Here is a 24,833-nt window from a genome sequence, read left to right as displayed (position 1 = left end):
TATCACTTAGCCGTAGCTGAGGTGCGATGTGTCTACACTGAGCTAGAAGGAGCTGAGCTCAGGGGATTTGCTGGCTTGTAGTGTAGTTGGCTGCTTCTGTGTCCAGTCTTTTCAGATTCGTGAACTTGTGCTTGAGCCCACAGTAAGGTACAAAAAGTGCTTATGTTTTCTGTCTGAGTGGTGGTGGTGGGCTGGAACTTCTGTGCCTCTGCATGTGTTGGACAGTAGACGATGCTAAGGATAAGTGAGTCCTGACGGGAGACTGGTCTTGAGTCTGTGTTTGACAGGGAGACCTTGCTGTATCAGGGTTGCTGGAACAGGCCTGTGTATGAGATGATCATGTGTCTTAATGATGTTCTTGTACTTTTTTATCTTCTGGGAGAATGGGAAAGACCAGGGGTCTGATTCTGCAGTGCTTAGAATCTTGTGCAGTCACTTCTACCCAAACAAGTTTGACCCCAGAAGTCCTGATGTTACCTAGGTCCTGTGGAATCTGGATCCACCTTGTCCAGGATCCACTAGGGATCTTGAGGAATGAACAGGCCAACAGAGAAATCGATCTCAGGAATTTCATCTAGATCCCCCCTCACTCTTGACAGTAAGGATTGTTCACCAGGCAAAGCTATAGGTATACACTGTTTTTTGATTTTAAAGTACTTACGAGATTGTACTTCAAAGGTTCCCCTTCCCGTTTTACACAGATATCCTCTCTCTCTGTTATAAAACTGAGTTGTTGAGAACTTATTACTTGTTTTATCAGTTACCTGTCTTGGCTTTTTATTGTAACTTTTAACTTACAATACTGGTCTCTTAGGCTATTAGAGTAAAAAGGATTACAATAGAAAGTAACTCACCCTGGTTTTTTGTAGTTTTTGAAAGCGTGTTGGCATTTTCTAAAATCAGGATGGTCCGTTGATTTTTTCAGGAAGCGTTTACTTATTCATAACTTCTGTAAGATACAGACAGACGGATTGTTGCCTGCCCTCGTTCAGGATGGTGGAAGCCCTCCCTCCAGTCACTTAGGGGTGAGGGTGACTTCTTCCTGCCGTTAGAGGAGGTCAGATTCTGCTTTCCCAGATCTCCAGACTGCGGCAAGGGTCTCGCTACACAGCATCCTCTTTGGCAGGTCCAGAACTTAAAACATTCATATTGTACCTTTGAATGCAGCGTAGGTGTCTCTCCAACACATTATCGCTCCAGGGATGTGCAGGTTTACACAGCTTCTTTCTTAAGGAAAGTTAGCCTCCCTGAGTTGCAAAACTAATTCCATCGATGTTCTTCAAAAAAAAAAACCAAAAGGTAAGATTGTGTCTGTTGCGATTTTGTGTATGTACTGTGAATGTGTGGAAGTAAATTATTAGTTTTGGAGATTATGAAAGTTGTGGGTCTTGTCTTTTTTTTTTTTTTTTTTTTTTTTAATCCATCCAGTCAGTGATTACAAATGTCTAGGCATTAGCTTTAATTCAGTAAGAACATGTATTTCATACTTTGAGCTTAGAGCTTTGAAGTGTAGCTCTAAAACCCAGTTTTGACAAACACTGAAATCCATCCATGATGCCTGGGACTGATGGTTTAATGGCATAAACAAATGTGTTTAAATTTTGTCAAGCACTAGGGGCCTGATCCTGTAACTGTAAGGTAGGAAAGTGCTACTGAACACCTGCTTGAGCTCTGTATATTTTAATTTTCATTGCTATCTTATTGTAAATTTACATAGATTAATATTAAATGGATATTAAGCAGCAATATTTTGTCAGTAATTATGCCTATTCAGAAATGCAGCTGATTTTCAGGTTCTAGGACAAGTGACTCGAGAAGAGGTTTGACCAAATGGAAAAGTCATGTAATTCCTATTCTGCAGCTGTAGTAGATCCAAGGTGGCAACTCTATAGAAGTTAAGAATTTTGGGTAGGATCTGTTTATTTAACATGATAGGTCTTGCATTTTAGTTTTGTTAAAAAGTATTGATTTCTATGGGAAACTCAGTGCTGAATAAATTTGGGGACAGATAGGGTCTACTGCCTTTCCATTATTGACATTGATTTGTTCCAGGTCAGTAGCAACAAAAGCTTCCAGCATCTGATTCCTGTAATGTGAAGTTTTAGGGAACTGGTGAGCTTGGCTCTTTACTGGTTTGGCCACTGCTCCACATCATGAAAACTGTAGTCAGGATTTTGGGAATGGGTAGAAATATATTAATGATGGGTGGAAGAATGAGGTGGGTCTTGGCTGTGGGAAGCCTGCCTGGAGTTGTGCACCTCAAAATTGAAACAACCAAATTTACAACCAGAAATCTGGAGTCTTCTTCCCTGTTTAATATTTATTTCTTAAAAAGACCCACTTATTTCAGTAGAACAACTTGCTAAGTAAGGAAGTACATATGACAAGTGTTGAACTGTTGAAGGAAATCTGCAAAATGGGATGTATTTTTAGGCTTAGTGGAAGTTGCATGAAGACTTAATTAACCTTTTACCTCAAGATGTCTTTTTCCATCCTTTTCTTAAATTTTGAGTCACCTTGATGGCTGAGGTAGTCCTTGACGTTGTGTGTGAGTTTCTCTATCTTGGTTCTGCAAAGATTCTGAAAAGATCCTTAAGTTATTGTAAATGTTATGCCTTACTTCCTTTAAAAAGCTTGGTTTTAATGCCACTGTCAGTTACTTTAACTAGAATTAAATTAGTGTGCATGTAGTTTTCAGGTGTGACCTTGTCTGACGAAGACACATTGGGGAAAGTTGGCTAGAAACATTTGTGAGATAGGATCCTGGAAAAAGAAAAGATGTATATTTTTGGAAATGCTTCTTACCTAGATTGCATCCTAAAAATGAATTAACTTGAAAATATTGCAGCCAGCTTTTTTTTTTTTTTTTTTTTTTCAGTCAGAGTATCTTAAGTTTGAATCATTTTTTGAGGTTATTTGAAGCTTTTTTTCTGTTTCTTTTTTTCCCCTTTAGATTCTAAAAAATACAGGGTTTGCAAAATATACTACTTGTATCCTAAAGAGGCATTTTTTTCTTGAGGATAAAGTGAGGACTTCATTTAGGAGTGCTGTCATTCTGGCACCTTTCAAGAACATTATAATCTCTTGCAGTTTTAATTAAAAGGTAAAGTCATTGCTTTCCTAATAAGTGCACCCTGCTGTATCATTCCAGAGTCAGGAGCCAATCTGCCTTGTCCAATACTGGTTATTTATTCTCTGTGAATTAAAATGCACATCTTTCTCTAGGTGCGATTTGATCTTTCAAATAGCTGATTTTAGTCAAACCATACAGCTACAGCATATGTCAGGTCTGAAAGATGAAATGACATGGTAGTATTAGCAGGCAAGCTACGTGTTTGCCGTGCAGCTCAGTGCTATTTAGTTAATGTTGTTTGGGAATGAGAATAATGACATGCAAGGAAATACATCCTTGAATTTAAGCTGCATATATCTTGGGATGTGATTCAGTGCTGGGCATCAATTCGAAAAAGCCCTTGGTGGTACAAACCCGGGTTATCTGCAGAGTATGTCTTTCCCTCAGGAGCTCTACATAAATGGCTACAATTTTCCCGAGCCAGTGTCCACTGACATCAGTTAGAGTCTGTCAGTTCCTTTTGCTTCCACAGATGAAGGCTATGTTCAGTTTTTTTGAAAAACAGGCTTTAAAAACTATCTATAATAAGCTCCAATTGCTCCTGCCTCTGTGATTCTCACATGAAATGTGTTGCTCATGACTGGCTCAACAGATGCCTCCTTTTACCTATTCAAACTAGTAGCCAAATATGCCAGCTCCTTCTTGTTATGTCTAGGTCTTTAGCTTGGTAGCATATCCCTCCTGTAGACTGAAGGGACTAAAGATCTGCCCATAGGCATCCTGAGATTGTGGAATATTTCTTTGAAATGTATCATGAGAAGTCTGACCCCTGTGTCACGCTGCAAGCTTTGCTGCTTTGTTGTGATATACCCCAAAGGATTCAACCCTGGCAGGAGTCAGAATGGGGAAGCCCTCACTCTCTCCTGGAGACTTCAGCACTGGTGAGCTACCATCTCTCTGCAAAGGAGTGTGTCAGGGGACTCTCGTCCAGTCTCTGTCCCTTTGATGCATCCTGGTAGTCTGTTAGTCACTCAGCTTCAACTGAGCAAGAAGATAGGTATTTTTTTTTTTCCAGCCCTCTTGGCTGCAAGTAGAGATGCATACTGCTTAGAAGCACCAGTGAGACCACTACTAGAACAGGGTTGAGAACAAGGTTGGACCTGCCATTTCTGTTGGGCCCACGGGTCCTCCGTGACCAAGAAGGACCAGATTTCATCCAGGACTGTTAGAAACAACTATATTGTTTCTCAGCCTTGCATCCTGTCTGTTAGCTGCTCCTTTGTCTAGTTAACAATTTGAAATATCTTCTTGAGGCATACTTTGATTAGCAGAGCTAATGAGGCAGTGGCTGCCTGGCAGACTGGAGCAATAATTTATGCCAGCAGTTTAAAAAAAAAAAGGGTTACAAGAGAAAAAAGATTTAACCCTTAGGAAAGTTAGCTGTGTTAGTCACAGATGTCTATAGTGAAGCAACTGCTGTTCAGTGCAGAATATTGTCAGACCAAAGGGGAGGTCAGTCTGAGAGTTTAATTCTTTGGCATGGACCATTTCTCTTTCCTCCTTATTCTTTCCTTCATCATGAGACCTGTGCATTAACGTGATTCCAGAGACCATTGCTCTTCTAGGAATCGATATCCGTTTCATAGATGAAACTCGGCTAGAAGGCTTGATTCCCATGATGCTTTTTACCTTCAAGGCCAGCAGGCTGATTTATGTATTCTTTCCTTCGTCTAATGTCCATGGCATGAAAGCTGTATTTTTGACACTGCTTTGTGGTTTTGGGGATAGGCAACATCAACAGAACCTGCAGAATGTCAGGAGAAGGTGAAGCATGGTGGAGTTTCACCATAGCTGGGCAGTGGCGAGTTTGTATGCAAAAAGGGAGGGCTTGTGGATATAGTGTAGGTAAGTGGAGGCTGAGGTGGCCAGATTCACTTAGGGGGTGGGTAGCAAATGTATGTGCATTGCATATTGTGGGTTTTTTGGTTTGTTTTGCCTCGTTAGTTCTGAGGGCTGTATAAAATGTAGAAGTGACCTCACCTACTGCCCTTAATGTCATGCATTAGGTTTTCTGTGAGGCTTACCTGAGGTCAGATAGTTATTGAGCGATGAAAAATGGTTTAATGAAGAAATAAAGTGTGATTCTTGGCCTGTTTATGGTGGGTTCTGTAGTCTTTATGAGCAAATTCTGTAGAAAACCTGTAAAAATTAATACCTCTTTCACAAACAGAGCTGTAAGGCTTAATGCTTCAGGCAAAGAATATATAGCTCTAGAGGGTTTGAAATAAAATGTGTTCCTTTAGGTACTGAAGTGTTGTTATTATATGTCTTAAAAATGGCTATAACTTTTCACGCAGAAAAATTAAATTGCATGAAGCAATGTAGCCAAATCAACAAAGGCAAAGAAATGTAGAGCTAAAGCTGCCATTGGGTTTTTAATTTAGCCCCTGGTAACTAGACATTGCTGCGCATACAGTTCCCTGCCAGAGGATCCCCAAGGATTGGCAGTGTTGCATGCTTTAAGATGGCACTGAAACTTTAAGAAGCTTATGGTGGAGCAATAGTATAGGTCTCATTGTCATCCACAATGTCAAGGCCATTTGGAGTCAAGGCTCCTGTTTCAGCAGTCATCAGGAAGGTGACTTGCTGTTATAAGTACTGTCTTAAAACCTGGTTGAATGCAGCTACACCGAGGCATGGGTTGAGAAAAGGTCAGCTTTGCTGAAAACTGACTTTGATAATGGTAAAAGTTTTGGACTTTCAGCAACGTGCCAGATATCTCCTAATGTAGCAGCAAGCTTGGAGACCAGCCTAAAACTTCCCCAGCTCACTGGCAAAATTCAGTTTTGCTTCACCAGGGCTACAGTTGGTAAAAGTTAATTTCATGGGAAAAATGAGAGTGGCTGAGGAGGACTGAGAAGGCTTTGGGGCTTCATTGGGTTGTGGATGGGGAAGGAGGCCTGAAGGGCTGTGGTGAAAGAAGTTGGCATGGCAGGGAGGGGCTAAGTGTGTTGGTAGCACATGCTGTCTGGCTTGTGCCCTGCTACATTGGAAGGGACATGTTTTCTAGGAGGTGTTCGGAAGAAGTTGAAGTGTCAGGTGTCCTAGTCAAAAGCATGCTCAGGTTTGATGACATCAGAGAGTTGTCTCTATAACTTAATTACAGAGACAATGCAAGAAATGCCACATTGTTGCAAAACCTTTGATTTGTGTCTGTGTCGTGTGTCGTTCCCCCCCCCCCCCCCCCCCCCCCCCCCCCCAATATAAACAAGATTGAAGAATGTATTGGGCTTTTATGGACAGGTTAATGAAAGTTGTTGGAGCAGTGGATGCATGTGCATTTGTCTTTTCTGGTCATTAAGTACCAGATATCTTGAAGAACCCATCATATGTCAGCTCCTATTTAGGTACTTAGTTTCCAGAAACATTGAGCATCCAGCTTCTCCAGTCCCTAATGAGAGCTGCTAGGTGTTAAAATCCTTTTGAAAATACAGGCACTTTTCACATTTCTGAGTAGGGAGATGAGCACTGTGGAAAACTGTTCGAGCTAAAAATGGCTGAGCAGTTTTGAAAATTGGGTCCTAGAAATCTTTCTTATATCTGTGTTGAGGAAGACTGAACGATAATGTTAGTGAGAGCAGACTCTGTCCCTCTGTGGCAACTAGGGACCAGAACAGGTGCATATAGTTAATTTTTAAATAAATAAGGCTGCAAGTCAGTTCCCTAGTGTCTTGGGGGATATCTATGGAATAGAGGGCTACTTGATGTGAGGGTATCTGCCAGCCTTTGAGGCTGTCCATTGTGCATTCACATTCAGCTACTGCACAGTTCTCTGCACTGTTTGTGAAATACCTAAAATGCTGTGGGTACTGGAGAGCAAACTGAGGACGCTGCATAACAATTGGTTAGGAATAATTTGAAGAAAAGGCATGAATTGCCAGCTGCCTTTGAGAGTTGTTTTTCTTTCTGGATATGGTATTTTGTCACTTACCATCTATACTGTATTACATAGCAGATTGTTGTTTACTTTTATATTCTGCTTTTAGGATTTTTGCAACCAGTAAATGACTTATCAAGAAAATATGTTTATGTAGAAAATGAAGTGTCAGTTATCCACTGTTTCGATTACTTGGGTGGTTGTTATTTTTTTCCCATAATTGACTCCTCTGAAAAGTCTTTCTTCTCAGAGAGGCTGCTGTGTTGTCAATCGTGCCAAATTGTATGAGATTATGTGCTACAGTTTTGTGATAGAAACTGATATTCATTAGGAAGTTGTGATCGTTGTAATAAAAAGTAATGAAAAGGAGATGCACAGTTGTCTTTTCAAAACATGACAAGCATTCTCTTCTTTCCTCTTCCTTCAGTGCCTGTCAATCTGCAGCTCCTTTAAATTACCACTTGTGTGTACAGTGATTTCACTCTTCCATTGGCTAACCTTGTGAGACCGTACATTCAACAGGAGGCATTTCTAATGGGTCCACTTCTTATGGAAGGTTCTTGGCATCTGACTTGTCTTGGCAGAGGGAGGAGCAGAGAGGAAGAATTGGGGAGAGGAAGGGAAAATTGGAAAAATGGAAGAAGATTCATGGAGATCACCTTGCGTTCTTTTTCTCTGTTGGTCAATCACAGCTCTGAGCACTCTTGCAGTGGTTTGTTGGTGAGAGAAGTGTTTGGTCGCACACACTAGCACCTTACAACATTGCCATGACCGTTGTCTCCCTGCCACACTTCTCAGCCATATATAAATGTTAATACCTTGACCTCAAAGAAGACAACAAATGATGGAGGTCAGCAGGTTAAGGGTAGCAATATCACATGAAGGCACAGCTCAGGCTTCTCTTCATTTTTCTCTAGCAAAGTGCACACAAAAGTAATCAGGGTGCACATCTACTTCCTATCTCTCCTGATTTAGCTCAGTCAACTAGCTGAGGCACTAAGTTAATTTTTCCTTGGGCATTGGTATTCAGGAAGCACTTTGGAGCTGTAACTAAGATCAGAGCTCCGTTATTTTAGTCATTGTGTGCATATGTACTAAGAACTTAAATCTCTTTTATTGAGCCAGTGTATTTTGTCTTGCATTGTTGCAGGCTTAGCTGACATGCAGTTAGTCACTTTTTAAGCTGCAATAACCTTTCTGCATGCTTTACCTCAGAGACTCATACCCTTCCCTGCTGAGATAACTGTATTAAAGCCAAGAGAACACAAAAGCATAGCAAGAAGAAACAACTCACTAGCAAGACTGCTGCTGGCCCCTGATGTTTGTGAGTGACAGATTTAAATCCATGCTTAACATGGTGTAGACTTCCAAGGCTGGACAGATATCACTGAGTACCATGAGTGCTGATTACTGTGGAATCTTTTGGAAGAGAAGCTACTGCCCACTCACTATGTATATGAATGATCCTCATGGCTTCTTTAGAAGAATAGAGCAGTTCCTCCCAGTGTTGAGAGACAGTCAGCTGCTTCATTGCCATACATGAATGTGCTGGTTGACTGCTGTCTAATCCTAAGACATAGTTATATTTCATCAGCACCCTACAGAACATAGTTGTTGAAATATCTTTCCTGAAAAGAATGCTGAATTGCTCCAGTTGCTGTATTATTTTCACTCTGGGAACGTTCTCCCCAAGCCTGCTCTGAGTTAATTGAAAATAATCAGCGTCAGGCAGTTAGTTAAAAAGTTTTCAAGATGGGTTTACCCATGACACCTTGTCTCACTGCTGTTATTGACAGAAATAATGCAGTATTGAGTCACTACTCATTTCAGCTGTAAATACCAAACTGGATTAAGTGGACTTTTCTCTCACTAAAATCCTTTCCTATGCATTAATGCAATAGAATTTGAAATGGCAGTGATAATAAGTACCACCTTAATCCTCCTTTGCTGTTTAGATCCTTTAGCTGTTTAGATCAGTTGCATGAAGGTCAACAGTAAAGGAATGTTGTGGACAGAGGGTTTATCCTTGTTATTGATGCTGTTTGGAAGCAGCTTCACAGCTACTGCTCACTGGTTTCTACCATCTTTTACCACTGATGTTCCACAGCTAAGGGGAAAGGACAGCAGTCATCTCGTTTCTTTTTATTTCCTAGATGCTTTTATAGGCTCCATCATCACAGTAGCCGAGTGCCTCCCAGTCTTTGTTATATCAGGCCTCTCACTGTCCTTTTTAGAGATGGAGAAAGTAGTCTCCTCATTTGCAGAGGTGGTCCTGAAATGCAGAGAGAGTGACTAATTCGTTGGTCATGGAGGGAGTTGGATCCCATCCCCTGCGGTGCCTGTGCAGCACCCCGGTGATAGCTGAGAAGTAAGCAGGAGGTATTCTCTAGACAAAATCCCAGCTTTCCTTCTCCAAGAACATGAGGTCCACCCAAGATGTTGTCTGACTCCTTGGCCAAAAGGCACTACCTTTTTTGTTAACTTTACGCTGAGTGGACTGCAGTCTTGAAGGGTGGGCAGGAACTTTTCAAGATAAAGTGGAATTCTTCTGCCTCGTTTAGGACAAACTGCAGTTGTGTATCTCATTTTCGAGAAGAATATCTTCTGCACTTGTCTTAGACTTAAGTGGTTTAATTATCAGCTGGTGACTCCATTGACTCAAGTTGTTTTATAAAGAATTCCTGAGCTTTCCAAACAGCAGTGCCTCTGTTTATATTCACCTCTGTACAACTGAGCGAAAGGGATTTTGAAAACATGTTGTGAGAGAGAGAATGATGACATCTCAACTGAGATGTAGAGCAGTGGTATTGCAGGTCATGAAGCAGCTGCACAACCTCTAAGTCTTGTTGTAGGCTTATCAGTCAGCATTACGGACAGGATGATATAAAGGAGGTCATCTATTTCACAGTTTGAAGATGAAGAAGATGCAAAAAGTCAGTTTAACTGAAGTTACTTTAAGGGTTGAAGGTCCTCTACTTAGTAACTTAGCTTTACACAAGTGTACTGAATGATGGTCAATGCAAATAAATGTATAGCACACTGGGAGAAAGGGGGTGGGGATGGGGAGAGAGAGATTGATCCATACTATATTATTCCCCAGCTGTTTTATTTGTTTTGAAAGGAAAATGCACGATTTTCATTTTGCAGCAAGAAGGGTATTTGGAATGACTTTATTTGCTTTATGCTGGTGTAAGCAGTTAGGAGAACTTTCTGTGCCTGCCTAGTGTGAGAATCTAGCCCTTAGTTTGACTTCTAGCTTTTTTTTCCTAACATCATGCAAAGTCAGAAATACGTTTTTTTCCCTCCTTTGTAGGGACTTGAAGTATTATTTTCAAAAGACCGATTCAGAGTGATTGCACACCAGACTGGATGCCGAATGGGACCTCAAATGTGACACTAATCTGCCTCATTCACTTTGAAAAAGCAAATTCTTTGTGTGTTTTCCTTTTAAAGTCAGGGCTGAAGGCGTCCTCTTTCCCCGCATGCAGTACTTGAGCTCTATGGATTGAAGAAAGAAGGGCATGAGAGGAGGATATTGCTAACAAAATAAAACATAGCTTTGGCTTTTTACAGCAGATTATCTGGGAAGAGGGTCTCTTCAGTGTGAGTAAAACTTGTCAGTTGCATGATGATTAAAGTGTACTAAAAGACAGACAAAAACTATTCAGGCTTACCTCAGCAAAGCTACGTTTCCTCCGTTCTTTTGTTTGCCTTTGGTGTAGTCTAGGTCTTGGCACTCCTTCTGTGAAGAGATGCTATCATTCCTTTCCTTTCCTCCATTCATTCAGATCTTTGCTTTGCAAGAAAGGAAGCTAATTCATGTAGGTAGGTAGCATAATACTCTCATTCTTTCTTCTCCCCACCTTTGGAAGAAGATAGTTATTGATTCACTGAGATGCTTTTCATACCAAAATTCACTATAAAGACGGACCAGTATAATCTATGGGAACAGATGGTATTTCTTGGTAGATTTTGCTGAACCAGCATCAGTGATAGGTAGCATTGCAACTAGACTGGATAAAGTTTTTTGCCACATGAGTGTAAAATAACTTTTTCCCCCAGGTATAACTTATGAAGGGCACTGTGATTACAGATACTAGTTTGACCTTCAGGACAGCCTTCAGGGCCTGACATTGTCCTGGGACTTTTTTGAAGGGGGATGGTTGGCTACTTGTGTCAGTTGGCTTTGGTTTGTGGCCTGTCATTTGGACCACATACAGAGATTGATCAGACTTGCACAGCCTCAAATCTTTCCTCTCTCTTCGTGTGACATATAAGATACTGGGATAGTCTCCTTCCAGCCTCTGCAGTGCCAAAATCAACCTTACTGTCAAGCCCATATATTACGTCTAGTCACCATGGCAAAGACATCAGTGGGAGTAGGCATGAAAAATGAACTCCTCCCATGTGTCTACAAAGCAAGGTCATAAATTGCAGCAATAGATTATATAAATGAAATATCAATAAAAGTTTTCTAACAATAGACATAGTCAAGTACTGGAATCGCTTGCCTAGGGATGCTGTATAATGTGGATTATGCAGCGCTTAAATATTCTTAAAAACAGGTTAAACAAACCTCTTTCAGAAATTGTCTTAGATGTAGATAATATGCCTTCAGACAAGGGAATGGATTAGGTGAACCACTAAGATTTCTTTTGCTCTACTTTTTATGATTTCTTGAACACGTTAACAGAGCTGTGGAAATATTTTGGCATCTTTTCCATCTGTTGACCTGTAAGAAATGATCTCTTGGAAAAACAGTGTAGAAAATGTGTCTCTAAACCATTGGGTAATTTGAATGAATTCCTTCTCCTGAGTTTTGATCAGGAATTGAGGACTTGTTTTTCAATATGCCTGTTAAAACTGTAAAGGGGTTTGATGACATGGGCATATGTGTGATATATAGCTTTGCAAGCAAGCTTTGCTCATGGCAAATACATACATGTTTTTGTTTAATGCATAGGAAACAATGTTATGAGGACCATCCATGGTGTAGGAGAGATGATGACCCAAATGGTGCTGAGCAGAGGATCTATATTTCCCATCAGTGCCCCTGATATACAGCCAAGCATTCACCCAAGCAAGCAAGCCACCACCTCAGACAGTGAAGATGTGATCGTAATGGACACCAAATTGAAAATCATTGAGATTTTGCAGGTAATAATGATTGGTGGAATATTACATAGCAGTCATTTCACAGTTCTTTACTTATTCACGTAGTGCCAAGTTCTGTTACCTACGTTCTTACCCCTACCTGGGCTGTTTATTATAAAAATAACACTTTGATATGAGGAAGAATGCTCCTCTGCGTGAACAATTTTACAGTTGTGGTCCTCACTCTGTTACACTTACTTCACTTTTGAAGGAACTAGATGCTGTAGAAACTCTGTCACTGTATCTGTGAAAAGGCAGAACTTGTCCTTTAATCCGCCTCGCTAATGTTTTCTGAAGACAGTGTGTCTGTTTCCAGTCTCATTAACACTCATTTTACACTGGGGCGGCTTGCTTGGCTTCAGTATTTGACTCTTCTGTTACAGGAGTTTGAAGAAGGGCAGAATTGGACCTAGACCCACTGAAGTCATGCAAGGCCATGCACTTTTGAAGTCTGTTTCAGATTTCCACTGTTAGATTGAGAATAGTCTGTCGGCTGCTATGATTTTCTCCCAGCTGTACTGACAAGCTGTAGGACACTACTAGCATGCCTCTTGAGATATAATTTTCACTTTGTGCTATTAGTAAGTGAAGCGACACACATTCGTTCTGTATATCAAATCCCAATTTCTGCAATACTTATGCCCTGAAGGAACGTTTCAGTGTTTTCTATAAATTCTGCAAATCTGTTGGTACCATTGTCACTTTTGAAGGATTCCATTTGTTCTGACTGCTTATAAATGATTTAGATTACCTTAATTACTCATCATCTGAAAGACTACCAATTGTTAGAGTATCGTCCATACTGCATACTTTGGTTCCAGAGCTCCTTTAGTTTAAGGCTTATGGTGAATGACAGAGTGTTTTGAACTTATATCACCTAAATAATACCATTCATGCGTATTGCTTCTCATTTTCATTAGTTTTTTGGCTGAGATTCTCTCCATACTGTCATGCTGTACTGGTTGATGCCTAGGAGGATGATTGCAGGACACCAGCCTTGTCCTGTCCATTCCCTGGCTGCTCACAAGCAAGAGAATTAATTTTTGTCTCATCCTTTCCTTTTTCACAGCATGTCCAGTGCAAGAGCACCCAGGATTGGAGAGCATTTAATCCTGATTTGTTACTTAATCTGTGGCTTGTTAGTTATGGTTCAGTCACACGGTCAAATTACTGCAGATTAGCAAGTTGTCATATGTTGGGTGAATCACAGTAAATGTGCATATATATGATCTTAGTTCACAAATGCAAAATAATTCAGTTTCGTTTAATATGCAGTGAAGGAGGATTAATTTAAATCATGTTACCTTGCATTACTGTGCTATTACCCTAAAAGGCAAGTAAGAATATTTTAGATTTATTGTATTATCATGCATAGCTAGTACAGTGGTGATTAAAACTATTCTATTCTAAGAAATATTTCAGTTTATAATAATTTAATTCTTAATATATCCTCTTATTCCTTTAAGTAAAGGCTTTTTCAACTTAAGAAGTTTCCATTCTGTCATCAGCCAGAATTAAACAGATGGCCTGATAGACTTAGTTGACTATGCGTGGACTTGGGAGTTTTTTATTTTTAAAACCCTTGCTTGTACAATTATAGGGTATCTTGATCATGGAACCAAAATAAACCTGCCTTTTTTGTTTCGTAAACTGGCATTTTATTTGCTTTTAGATGGTATAGTCCTAGCCAAATCCTATTACAGTATTCTGGGTCTGGGAAGCTTGTCTGACTTTAGCTGGAGATCAAAGCAACAGGTTGCTACCATTTGCTAAGTCATCACCTGTTGCCTGAGTCTTGGTAACTTAATATGTGTGCTTTTATCCCCACTGATTGTAAAATATGTTAAGCAATCTTAAACCTGTGTCATTGTATGCTTGCGTTTACTGTGGGCAAGGAGCATAAGTGTGGGAAACACTGAAACTCAGTTGATGGGCAGTCAGTTTTGAGGTGTTGGATGTATATGTGTCAGTCCCTAAATTGGTACTAATGTTTCCAGCCTAGTCACTTTCCTCGCTACTCCAATATAAAAGCAGCACTTCAGCTTTGAATTAGGATTTTTCCTGTATGAGTTTCTGATTTCACAGCTGAGGAAGAAAAGCCACTAACAATAAGAAGAAAGCAGAGCGTTGAGTGAGGGGGATCTCTGCTACCATTACAGTGGTAGCTTCCAAAGCCAAACTTTTATTTTTGCTGCATGCTGGCAACACTACTAGGAGCTCATGAAGGAAGTGCTATTTGCTCCTCACACCCTCAGCTGATCATTAGCAATCTAACAAAAGACACCACCAGGCTTGTGCTTCCCTCCGTGGGAGCCTGGAGTTACTGCAGCACTGCTGCCCTTGGCTGTCGGGCATCTGAGAGGGTAAGCCTTGAGCCTGTTGTCTTTACTCTCAACCCCTCTCCACTTCTTATCTTCATGGAGCGTTAGAAGTCCCGCTGAAATATGAAATAATTGGTTGCAACATGGGTTTGAATGTACTGATCTGGCTCTCAGGCAGTGAGGACAAGGCAGTGTGCTGGAGCCCCTGGACAAATCCAGTCTGCTTCTTAGTATTCAGCAGTCGATAAGGTAGAGTTCAGTATGTCACAGGATGGTTGGAGTGAAGAAAGAAATCACAGAAAACTGATGAATGTAATGGATTCTTTTTTTGTAGTGGATGTATTTACTTAAAATCATTTACTTAAAATAATCATGTATCCCTGTATGTTCCACCACAGAAAAATCCTAACCCATGTTACCAAACAGCAGAAGAAAAGTCTTATTTAAAACTTTTTTTCTTGTAGTTTATTCTCAGTGTTAGACTGGACTATAGAATATCCTACATGCTGTCTATCTATAAGAGAGAGTTTGGGGAAAACAATGAAAACGTTGATTGCTCTACAACATCCCCGCCTGACACACCAGGGATTGCCTCAGGTAAATGTCGCTATTGTATTGCAATGTAAAATAATTCTGCGTAGGCTACTCCAAACAAAGAACTTGACTGCAGTGGAAAGATGCATGCTGCTTAAAGTTGAAAAGCTTGTGGAAAAATGAAAATTTTAAGGAATCCCATAAAAATAAGATTTTTGCTGGCCTGTCCTCCTCCAACAAAAATGTGATTCCTTTTTCCCACGATGACAATTATTCTCTCATTTGTACTCTTCCCAAAACACTGCACAATGACAAATGTAATGGAGAGTAGATCATGAAAAAATGGTTGGGGTTGGATGAGGACAGATTTAAGTGAGGTGAACGTGCTACGCGAAAATGGAGTGGCTTTCCAGGGTGTGTTCCTGTGCACACAGAAGTGCTCAAAAGGCTGACTGCTGTCTGTGTGATCACCTGCAACTAGGGAAGAATTGCTTTAATTGGAGGTGCTGTGTAACAGAGGGGCAGCTGAAGAGTACTAAAGTCTTTAGTAGTAAGGTATATTAAAGCTATTCTAAAGCAAAATGATGGTGTGATAAATGATTTGGTTTATGATAAATATTCTGAAGTTCATGTGTCTGCTTTGTGGGGTTTGGCTCATCTAACAAAAAATGTAAAAGTTTCATATTCTTTGTCATTTGTGGGTCACTGGTGGTGGTTTGTCCAGCTCCTAGCACCACGGGGCTCTAGTTCATCACTACAACTTGGCTCTTCCTCAGTAATAGTAATACACAGTTTGACTCTGCCCCATGTCCTGTTTCTTCCCTGCTACTCCTGCAGATAGCGAATTTTGCCTAGTTGAGGAATGCATAGTTAGACCTCTACTTGATAACATCTACTTTAAAGAGGAACAGAGTTCCATTTTGCTGTGCAGATTAAACAATAATCACTGGCGCCTTTTTTTTTTTTTTTTTTTTTTTTTTTTTAATTTTTATTTTGATTTTTTTCCAGCAATTGTTCCTGACATAGACGAAATTGCAGCTCAGGCTGAAACCATGTTTGCTGGCAGGTATATTCTCTGAAGTTTTACCTGTCTCTATGTATCTGTTTGTTCACGTTGATATTTCCCATGGACAATCTGTTTATTCTGTGCTTATTTTCATACCCCTTTCTCTTCCTTTGGCTGCTTCTTATTACATAGCCTATACATAGACAGAAAAGTGCCAGAAAAGGCCTGAATTTCAAACAAGCAAACAGCCCAGCTGGTATGGATGACCGTGGGATTGGAAATGACCACCCTCCTAGTTGTAAGAGAGTTGGTAGAAAGTTTCTGTCATGTTCCCAAAGGCAGCTGGGGAATGGTGTACAGGTGTATTGGGCTAAAACACACTAATTATTTATCTTACAATGCCTCCCATGGGTGCTTTAAAGAAAGACCTTTTTCTGGTGTACCTTATGACTGTAGCCCCAGATTTCTTGGATCTGTAGGTTACTGTTGACCCTCGGTATTTCTCATAGACCACATGGCCTGTTGTCATTGCACCTTTTGTTGGAACTTATTTAGAAAGTTATGTCAACAATAATCTCTTTCATATGACTCCTCAAATCAACTGTGGACCACTTGCCATGATATTCTGGACCACCAGAGGCCTGCAGATCACAAGCTATGCTTGCAGAGTTTTGGAAGTGATTTCAGCTATGCTGTGAACAAAAAAAAAGCCTGGAAAATATCCACACTGGAGAATTATTACCATTATCACTATATTGGTTTAATTTTATGGGTATAATTATACCAGTAAGAATGAATTCCATTTAGACAAGGCCGTAGACTTTGAAGTTTTTCTTGGAGCTAGGGAGAAGGATCCACAATATGGGCACTCTGATCTTTCCTCTCTCAGTCCCTTATGCGTTCGCAATCATTACCAGCACAAGCAATGCCTCCAGTCCTCCCCCTGAACTCCCGTAATGTAAAACAACACACAGCCCTTGGCATCTGCATCTTTAAAATGAACAGAGACTGAATGGTTTCTTGGAAACATTATTTCTGCTTTGATATGTTAAGTGTAAGTCTGCTTTCTGCCATTCTAGATTATGAATATGATTCCAGAAATATGATGCTTTTGGCAATTCTTACTATTTCTGAGCTTATTTTTTCTTAAATGAAATTTTAATAGCAGCTGAAAAAGGAAGGAGTGAAAAGGAAAGGGCCAAATTAATCTCTGATGAAATGCTGTTTACTTCAATTAATTTGGATTGGGGATGAGCATGGCACAACTTATCAAGGATGTAAATGAACATTTTTGCAATATGGATATTAATCACAATATTTGATACAGTTCATACATACATACTTTCATTTGATAGTGTCTATTCTGCTACAAGATTGCTGCAACAGCCTATAACTGTAGGATTGAAGTCCTTATAAAATATGTTAAAGTGATGTTTATCGTTTCCATCCTGCAGTGTATTTGATTTGGTTTTAAGAGCTCTGTCAAATGAAGATTGTGTGTACAGGCATAGTAATGTCAAAAGTTTTTGTGTTTTCTTATTTTATTTGGTCCTGTTTCCCCATTTCTGTTGCAGAAAGGAGAAGAATGCGGTTCAGCTTGATGATGAAGGGGGCAGAACTTTTTTACGGGTCCTCATTCACCTCATCATGCATGACTACCCTCCTTTGCTCTCAGGTGCTCTGCACCTGCTATTTAAGCACTTCAGCCAGAGAGCAGAAGTTCTGCAAGCATTTAAACAGGTATGGATGGGCATGGCATTGTTCCAGGAAACTGACTGCGAGGGAAGTCTTTCCAAAGGCTGCTTTTACTTACCTAAATTGCTGTTTGTAGCATGACAGTGTTATTTCCTTAGAGGTCCAAATTCAGCAGAGATTCTTTTTTTTTTGTTAGAGTTGGCCATATGTGCTAGTGTATATTATAGTTGTGCACCCAGAAATAGTTATTTCTAGCATTGCATCCATTACTGAAAATGTAGGTCCATGGTGACAGCTGGGACACATGCATCTCAGTGAGACATGATGTAGTGATCCCTCAGAGACAGAGTTAGTAGCGTGTGTTCTGCAAGCAGTGTACCAGTGTCAGCAATAAGACTTTCCTGTCTTCAGGGCCACTTAGGCTGGGTATAAAGCGCTCTCATTATTCATATGGTGTTTCTGGTTCTAAGTCAGGTGTCTTTGCATTGTGCTCCACTGCATGATACGGATATGCCCAAATAACAGGAAGAGAGTAATAGAGCCAAGCCTGTTTTCAGCTTTTATTCTTTCTGCTTGATAACGGTGCATGTGCAGGCTCCATGTGTCAGTGGATTAAGGTGGGGAGATCTGATGTCATGGGGCTGGATGAGAGAGACATCTCTGTTACGTAACCCTATATAACATATGTTGATAAGACCATCTGATGCTTATTTCAGGAGTTTGATAGCATGTTGTCTCATCGTTATGTAAGATGTAGAGATTTCTCTTGTTTAAAAACAGATTAATGATAAAGACCTGGAAAGCTTTTGTTTAATGTTTTTGCAGTGTAGCATAATGGCCTCCCACCAGATTGTTAAAGTTAGGCCATGCTGCTTAGTTGCATAAATAGCTGTTATTCCCAGGTAAGCAAGGACTGAGTAGCTTAACATGTTTTCATAAAGGATGGAAAAGGCTGATTGACAAATAAACAAAAAAGACTGTAGAAAACATGGAATATGAATGTCTGTGGATGAGCAGCATTCATAAATTCTGTAAAATAACAAGGTTTTACCAAGACAAGAGAGCAGATGATGAAAACTTTATATTGCAAATATTTGCCTGCGTGTAGTGATTTTTTTTTTTAAAAAAAGAATGTCCCTGTCAGTGTTCTTGTCTGCCATGTGACCTTAATCTTTTACATAAGTGTAATTTCTTAATAGTGCTTATTGATTTACTGTAAAGGTTGTTGTTAGTTTTTTGGAATATTATCTTCATTAATAATCTTGGTAGAGCGAAGAGCATTACAAAGAAGGGAAACATGTGGATCATGCTAAATCAAGAACTACAAATAACAGTGAAAAAAAAAACCCAGATAATTTGAGCAGTACAAAAGAAGAAGTAGTGAGATTAATCTTAGTAAGAGGCAACCACTCAGATGGTGGGAAATTACATGAACCTGAAAGTCAGTTTATGAGCTATATTCCGACAGGTTTTTCTAAGCTGGCCTAACTGTTAAAATCCGTTATTTTTCAATATTTGATTATGGTGATGTAGGTGATCATTAAAGTTGCTGGCCATTCTGACTTTTCTTTGGATGTCCTGATTCGTTGTCATACCATCCTTTTTTTTTCTTGTGAAGTACTGTGCTGATGGGATAAGCTATTTCTAACTGTATTGCTTTAATACCATCTAACTGTATTGTTTCAATACCATGAGGATCATAATCAGTGCATCAGAGCTAACTCTGCATCGAACTCAAGAGCTTGTAAATCTGTGCTTGTGCTGAAAATATTTCGCAGTGTATTAAAGAAGGCGAGAGAATGTTGTGAATGTTGTAACTATCCTGTTTTGGGCAACTGCAGTCTCCGGCTCTGTTAAAGGTTTTTGATGGATAGGGGCTAAAAAGCCTGCTTGTTCCATGTTTCAGTTTCTTAGGGAAGGTTATATAAAGCACCTGGAAAGAGGGGCTTAGAATGGAAACTGTCAAGCAAATTACCTAGGCGTAAGTGCTGGTGCTACTGCTGTAATAGCTTTACAATTTTCTGTATTTCCAGGTTCAGTTGCTGGTGTCTAATCAAGATGTTGATAACTACAAGCAAATCAAGGCTGATCTTGATCAGCTACGTCTGACTGTAGAAAAATCAGAATTGTGGGTTGAGAAGAGCAGCAATTATGAGAGTGGAGAGGTGGGCGACAATCAAACCAAAGGGGGAGAAGAGCCAATAGAGGTGGGTTTAAAGCCTTTGCTGTTAGAATTGTTTCAAAATTATAGGTGGTTTAATGAACAACTGCAAATTTATGGTCTGGTTAATCAAAGCGAGAATGTGTAGTATTCTGTCTGAGCTGTAGGAATAGACAGAACAGGAAATAAAAACTCTTTTATCAATGTGCTCAGTATTCTTTCCTGCTGCTTTCAGTAACTGCATTCTTATGTCACAGAGCTGCCTTCCTTTCTGGCTAGCGAGCAAGCCACAGTGTACGGCATCACTCTGTGGCCAAGTAATCTAGGGATTACTTGTTGGCAGTTGTGTTGACTTGCTGGAAGAAAGAAGGAGTAGACAGTATCTGTTCTTGCAACTAGGGGAGAGGAGCACAATCCAACCCATATTTTCAAACATCACAAGTAATTCCACTCTCCACCAAACATAAGACTCACCTAAGAATATTGAGATTTTGTAGCTGAACTAAATTTTTTTTTTTTTTTTTTTTTTTGACCCTTGTCATACCACACTCTTGGGATATATTGTGATTTGAGAAACTTTAGAACTTGAATCTGGAACATGAAGACCTGATTTTTTTTTAAATGTAATTGGTTTTTTTTTTTTTTAAATTTTGTTTTTCAGTGAAAGCTGAAGTCCTCATGTAATCGCCTAACTCCAGTATGAGTCTTTAAGAAAATGCAAAATGTTGCAAGATTTGCTATGGTTGAGGTTTGTGGCATAACAGTAGATAGAGCAGGCTTTCCCACCAATATTTATTCCCACTTTTCCATTTTCATCAGAGGAAGTGGGGAGAGATGAACAACTGTGATTTCTGACACAGCACTTTACTTATTCTCTTCCGTAGTAGAGTCTTCCCTGGTGGCAAGAAAATAGGCAAGGAAGCCACCAGGGGAAGCTTAGTAAGAAGCCAAGTGGAGATTACAGAGCATTGTGAAGCCAATGCATTGAGGAAAAGTAGGAGCCATTGAGAAGAGATGGGATGTTTGCAGATACCTATGGCATATACTTGGCCTTTCAGATGGGAAAGCAGATTTTAGGTGGCTTCATATGGGGGGAAAATCCAACACTTCACGGGAGAGAATCCTTATTTCCTGGGACAGTGTAGGTCCTTCTCTTCCTCTGATATAACTTAGCTGAATTTAGTGGTGTCAGAAGTGGGGAGGAATCTGGACTTCATGAACTTAAGTATGTGGGACTTCTTACTTCCTTTCCTCAAGCATAGCTCTAGTAGGAAAGAAAATGCTCCTTTATGTACTTACTGAATGGAAAAGGTAATGGGGAAACAGGATACAGAATTGCAGCAGGATATTTACAAGGTTTTTTAGCTATAAGACATTTTAAAAGTGTAATAAGATCCTTTTTATACCTACACGTAGCCCTGATAGCAAAGAAACTCCAGGAAGAGGGGACAAAACAATGTGCTTGAAACAGAAGCATCTCTAAATGGGATATTTTCAGTGTTTTTTTCTCATGAGGCATCTGTGGGTCTGTACGGATGAGCAGTGCTTCAGTAGATGCACAATATTATCTCTGGCAGATCTGAGGAAGAGTTGTATCAGAACAGTAGTACGTAATCTGCACAACTGCTTAGATCATCTGGTGGTAATTCCATGACAGCTGTGCCAGGTTACAATAACTCAGAACCTTGTCCGTTATTTTTTCCCCTGTTAAATTATTCTTTAACAGTCAAGAAATGTTATTACCTGGCAAAACTACTTTAGATAGTGAATATTCTCTTTGAGATCTTAAGTCAGACGTAAGAGGTGAGGTGCTGGTCATAATCTACAAAGTGTGAAGGAGGTAGCTAGCTTCAAGCAGATAAACATTCCTGAGAGATCCCATGCCTTCTTGGAATGGATGCTGGGTATTCAGTACTGAGCTGGATGAACCTCTAAGTCTTTAGGGAATATTCTTCACTTGCCTCTGCTTAATTTTTCCCAAACAACATTAAAGTGCACACAAGGGCTTAAATTACATTCCAGAATAGTCTTATGTTAAGCCCAAGTTTCTGTCCTCACCAAATCACGTTGCAAGATTGGCATAAGAGTTTAAAAAAATCATATATATTTTTTTGCCCCTTAGGCTTCTGAGTCTCTTGGGGTAATTGTTCCCATCTTTCTATCATAACCTGAAGGGGCTAGAGACTTACTTTTTTCTTTGCAGTCCTATGACTCCAGAAATGGGATTTGTAGAAAAAAGGCCGTGGTGTTCTAAAGAAAGTATCTAGAGTTCTCCACAGGTAAAAACAACAAATCTTAGATCCATGCAGAATCATCTTGATAGGAACTGGAGATCAGAATTATAGTAAAGAGTGCTTGGAGTTAGGTCAGACATAAATTAGTCACCGTATAGGATTAGGAAGAAATGCTGAAATTGATCTCACATAACTGAGCCTTGCTTGAGAAGGGAGAAGCAGATAAAGTCTGTTTACTTGGTTATCTCTAGTAAGGGCGTTATCAGTCTGTATAGATACCATGGACTATGGGAAGTGTGGTCTTTATTGTCCTGTCACTGGAGGATGCGTTGGTAGTGTAGCACCAGAAACACACATCTGAGGAGGAGAACTAGTCTCAGTGAAAGGACGCTCAGGTGAAGCTGTAATACAGTGCAGTGGCATTTACAGAGCTTCTCATCTTCGCCATCAGCTAAGAAAGTTCAGTGAGGTTTCGAGTGGCATAAACTTTCAGCTCCCGTAGGCGCCTGGTGTTCCCTTGCTCTCCTCTTTTTCTGGTCTGTGGCAGTTTGCTTTGGTTCTGAGAATGTTTGAACAAACATCTTCTGAAACATCATATATAGGTTGAGGTTGCGAACTGAAACTTCTGAGAGTGGCCCTCATTCCGCTGTTAAGTAAATACAGCCTGACTGACTAGTGCCTTGCACAGCTGTTCCGCTGAGATGAGTGAGACTATTTCAGCGGCGGGGAACTGCTCGGACTGAATGCTGGAATCTGGGCCTCCATTTGGGGGCTAGAAAGAAAGGATCCTCAGACTGATGCAGAGTGATATCCCAGGCATTTTATGAATAGAGGAAATAGTCTTTTTCAGAAAATACCATTTCCTAAAGGTGGGGTACTCAGATGAGAACGTTTCTCAGTGCGATCTCTATGACTCCCTGTCCCCTGTGGAAAAGTGTGACAGAGAATGTCTATCATGGGGCGTAACGAAGCAAGATATGCAACTGAGTGTCTCTGGTATCCCAGTGGTGTGATTGTCTCTTGGTAACTACATCCCTGGCATACTCTTATGGGTTCAATAAACAGTTTTTTATTTTCTTAAGAGAAAGGATAGATTCAGCAGTTTAATGCTGATCAGCACTTCCAGATAAGACATATAGTTCACATGGATTATAAAACTACTTTGATTGAGGAAGAATGCTGATAAAAGTAACAGGTAAATTAATCTTGGTTAACCCACAGTCCCAGAACAGAGGAGGGTGGTTAATTATAGCAAAGAGCCTGAAATATCTTCCCAAGTATTGATTCAAACAGCTAGAGAGAAGGCAGCATGCATACTAACAAACCTAAACAAGTAAAAATCCACTGTTGTTGCATAGATCAACATGACCACGCTGAACAGCGGTGCTGACGCAGTTATAAACAGCTTCCGTGGCCAAGTGGTGCAGCTGTTCTTGCCCCACTGGAAATTAAGACCAGATGGGATTTATAGAACTCCTCGTCTTCACCATCAGCTAAGAAAGTTCAGAGGGAGGTTTCAAGAGGTATAAACATTCAGATTGGCGTGCATGTGTGTTTTAGCATAATTCTCTTCTCTAAAAGAGTAGGAAGTTTGAGGACACAAGGAAAAACAGAAGCGCACCTGTTTGGTTCTTTTTTATGCTATTACATTGGTTTACATCCTTGTGGTTATACTGTGAGGCAGTCTTGAGATCTGCTACAGTTTTTCTACATGCTTAATAATTTCAGCATCCAAAGTCTCCAATCTTTCAGTTCTTTGTGTTTCCAGTTAAGAAAGGCATACTATAGCTGGCAGCAGAACAAAAAAAAAACCCCACTGCCAGTATTATAAGTGGCAGTATTTGTGTAGATGTTCTTCTGTGTTTTGATTGAGATATGCATGGAAAGGTGTGTGGTTGTTGACAGTTACTTACTGCCTTGATTTCTCTTATTTTTCATACCCAGCTGGGGCTTTCTATGAGCCAAGGCCCAGAGCATACAGTGTCATGACTGGGTGTTGCGGTTTAACATAAAGTTCTCAATTGTTTTTAAATCCTTTCCTGCATCATCCAGAGATAAGGACAGAAGTGTCCTCTTCATGGGAGGAACATTGCTAATTTCCACGTGCTACTTGTTCCTGCTGAGAACTCCACCTTATCTCAACTACAGAGGTCATCTTAAGCTCTTTCTCGGGACTTTTTAATGTTCACATACATAGACTTTGTAATCTTTCCAGCTGTGTTAGAGATTTTTGGAACAAGTGGGTGGCTATTGAAATACACTTATAGTCCCTATTCTCATAGTATCTAAATTCCTTGGGATGTCTAGTCTGTGATTTAGGGACGTATTCTTTTTTAGGAGGATCAGAAGCATGAAGACATAGACTATAGAGTAGTTGCCTCAAATCGTGTTGCAAATTTGAAACAAAGGAAGGACTTGAATGTGAATCTTTTCACTCACTGGACTGGTGGATAAAGAATAAATGAGTCTTTATGATCTGTGTTGTATCTGTTCCCTATGAGCTGCTGTAATACTTCTTCACTCGCTGTTATTAAATATAACTAGTTCATGTTGAGGAAATTGCAATAGATCTCCACTTGTTGTGTGTTCTTTGTTACAGGAGTCAAATATTTTGAGTCCAATACAGGATGGGACCAAAAAACCCCAGATAGACAGCAATAAAAGCAATAACTACAATATTGTTAAAGAGGTTGGTATATCTGCTAAGAAACTTGGTTG

The 24,833-nt window shown here is 40.0% G+C and overlaps 1 protein-coding gene across 9 annotated transcripts in view; it reads left to right on the top strand.

Moving 5' to 3' along the window:
* The window catches only part of ITPR2 (inositol 1,4,5-trisphosphate receptor type 2), a 273,890-nt gene that overhangs the window by 95,068 nt on the left and 153,989 nt on the right, over nt 1–24,833 (top strand). For all 9 annotated transcript variants that reach the window (XM_041118187.1, XM_041118189.1, XM_041118188.1 and 6 more), the window contains 6 exons: nt 11,974–12,167; nt 14,950–15,082; nt 16,028–16,085; nt 17,600–17,765; nt 19,754–19,927; nt 24,715–24,804. In XM_041118187.1, coding sequence (XP_040974121.1) covers nt 11,974–12,167; nt 14,950–15,082; nt 16,028–16,085; nt 17,600–17,765; nt 19,754–19,927; nt 24,715–24,804 — 815 coding nt within the window. The remainder of the gene's footprint in view (nt 1–11,973; nt 12,168–14,949; nt 15,083–16,027; nt 16,086–17,599; nt 17,766–19,753; nt 19,928–24,714; nt 24,805–24,833) is intronic.

This window comes from Aquila chrysaetos, chromosome 17 (genome assembly GCF_900496995.4).
Source record: "Aquila chrysaetos chrysaetos chromosome 17, bAquChr1.4, whole genome shotgun sequence".
Classification (NCBI taxonomy): domain Eukaryota; kingdom Metazoa; phylum Chordata; class Aves; order Accipitriformes; family Accipitridae; genus Aquila; species Aquila chrysaetos.
This window is presented reverse-complemented; position numbering and strand designations above follow the sequence as displayed.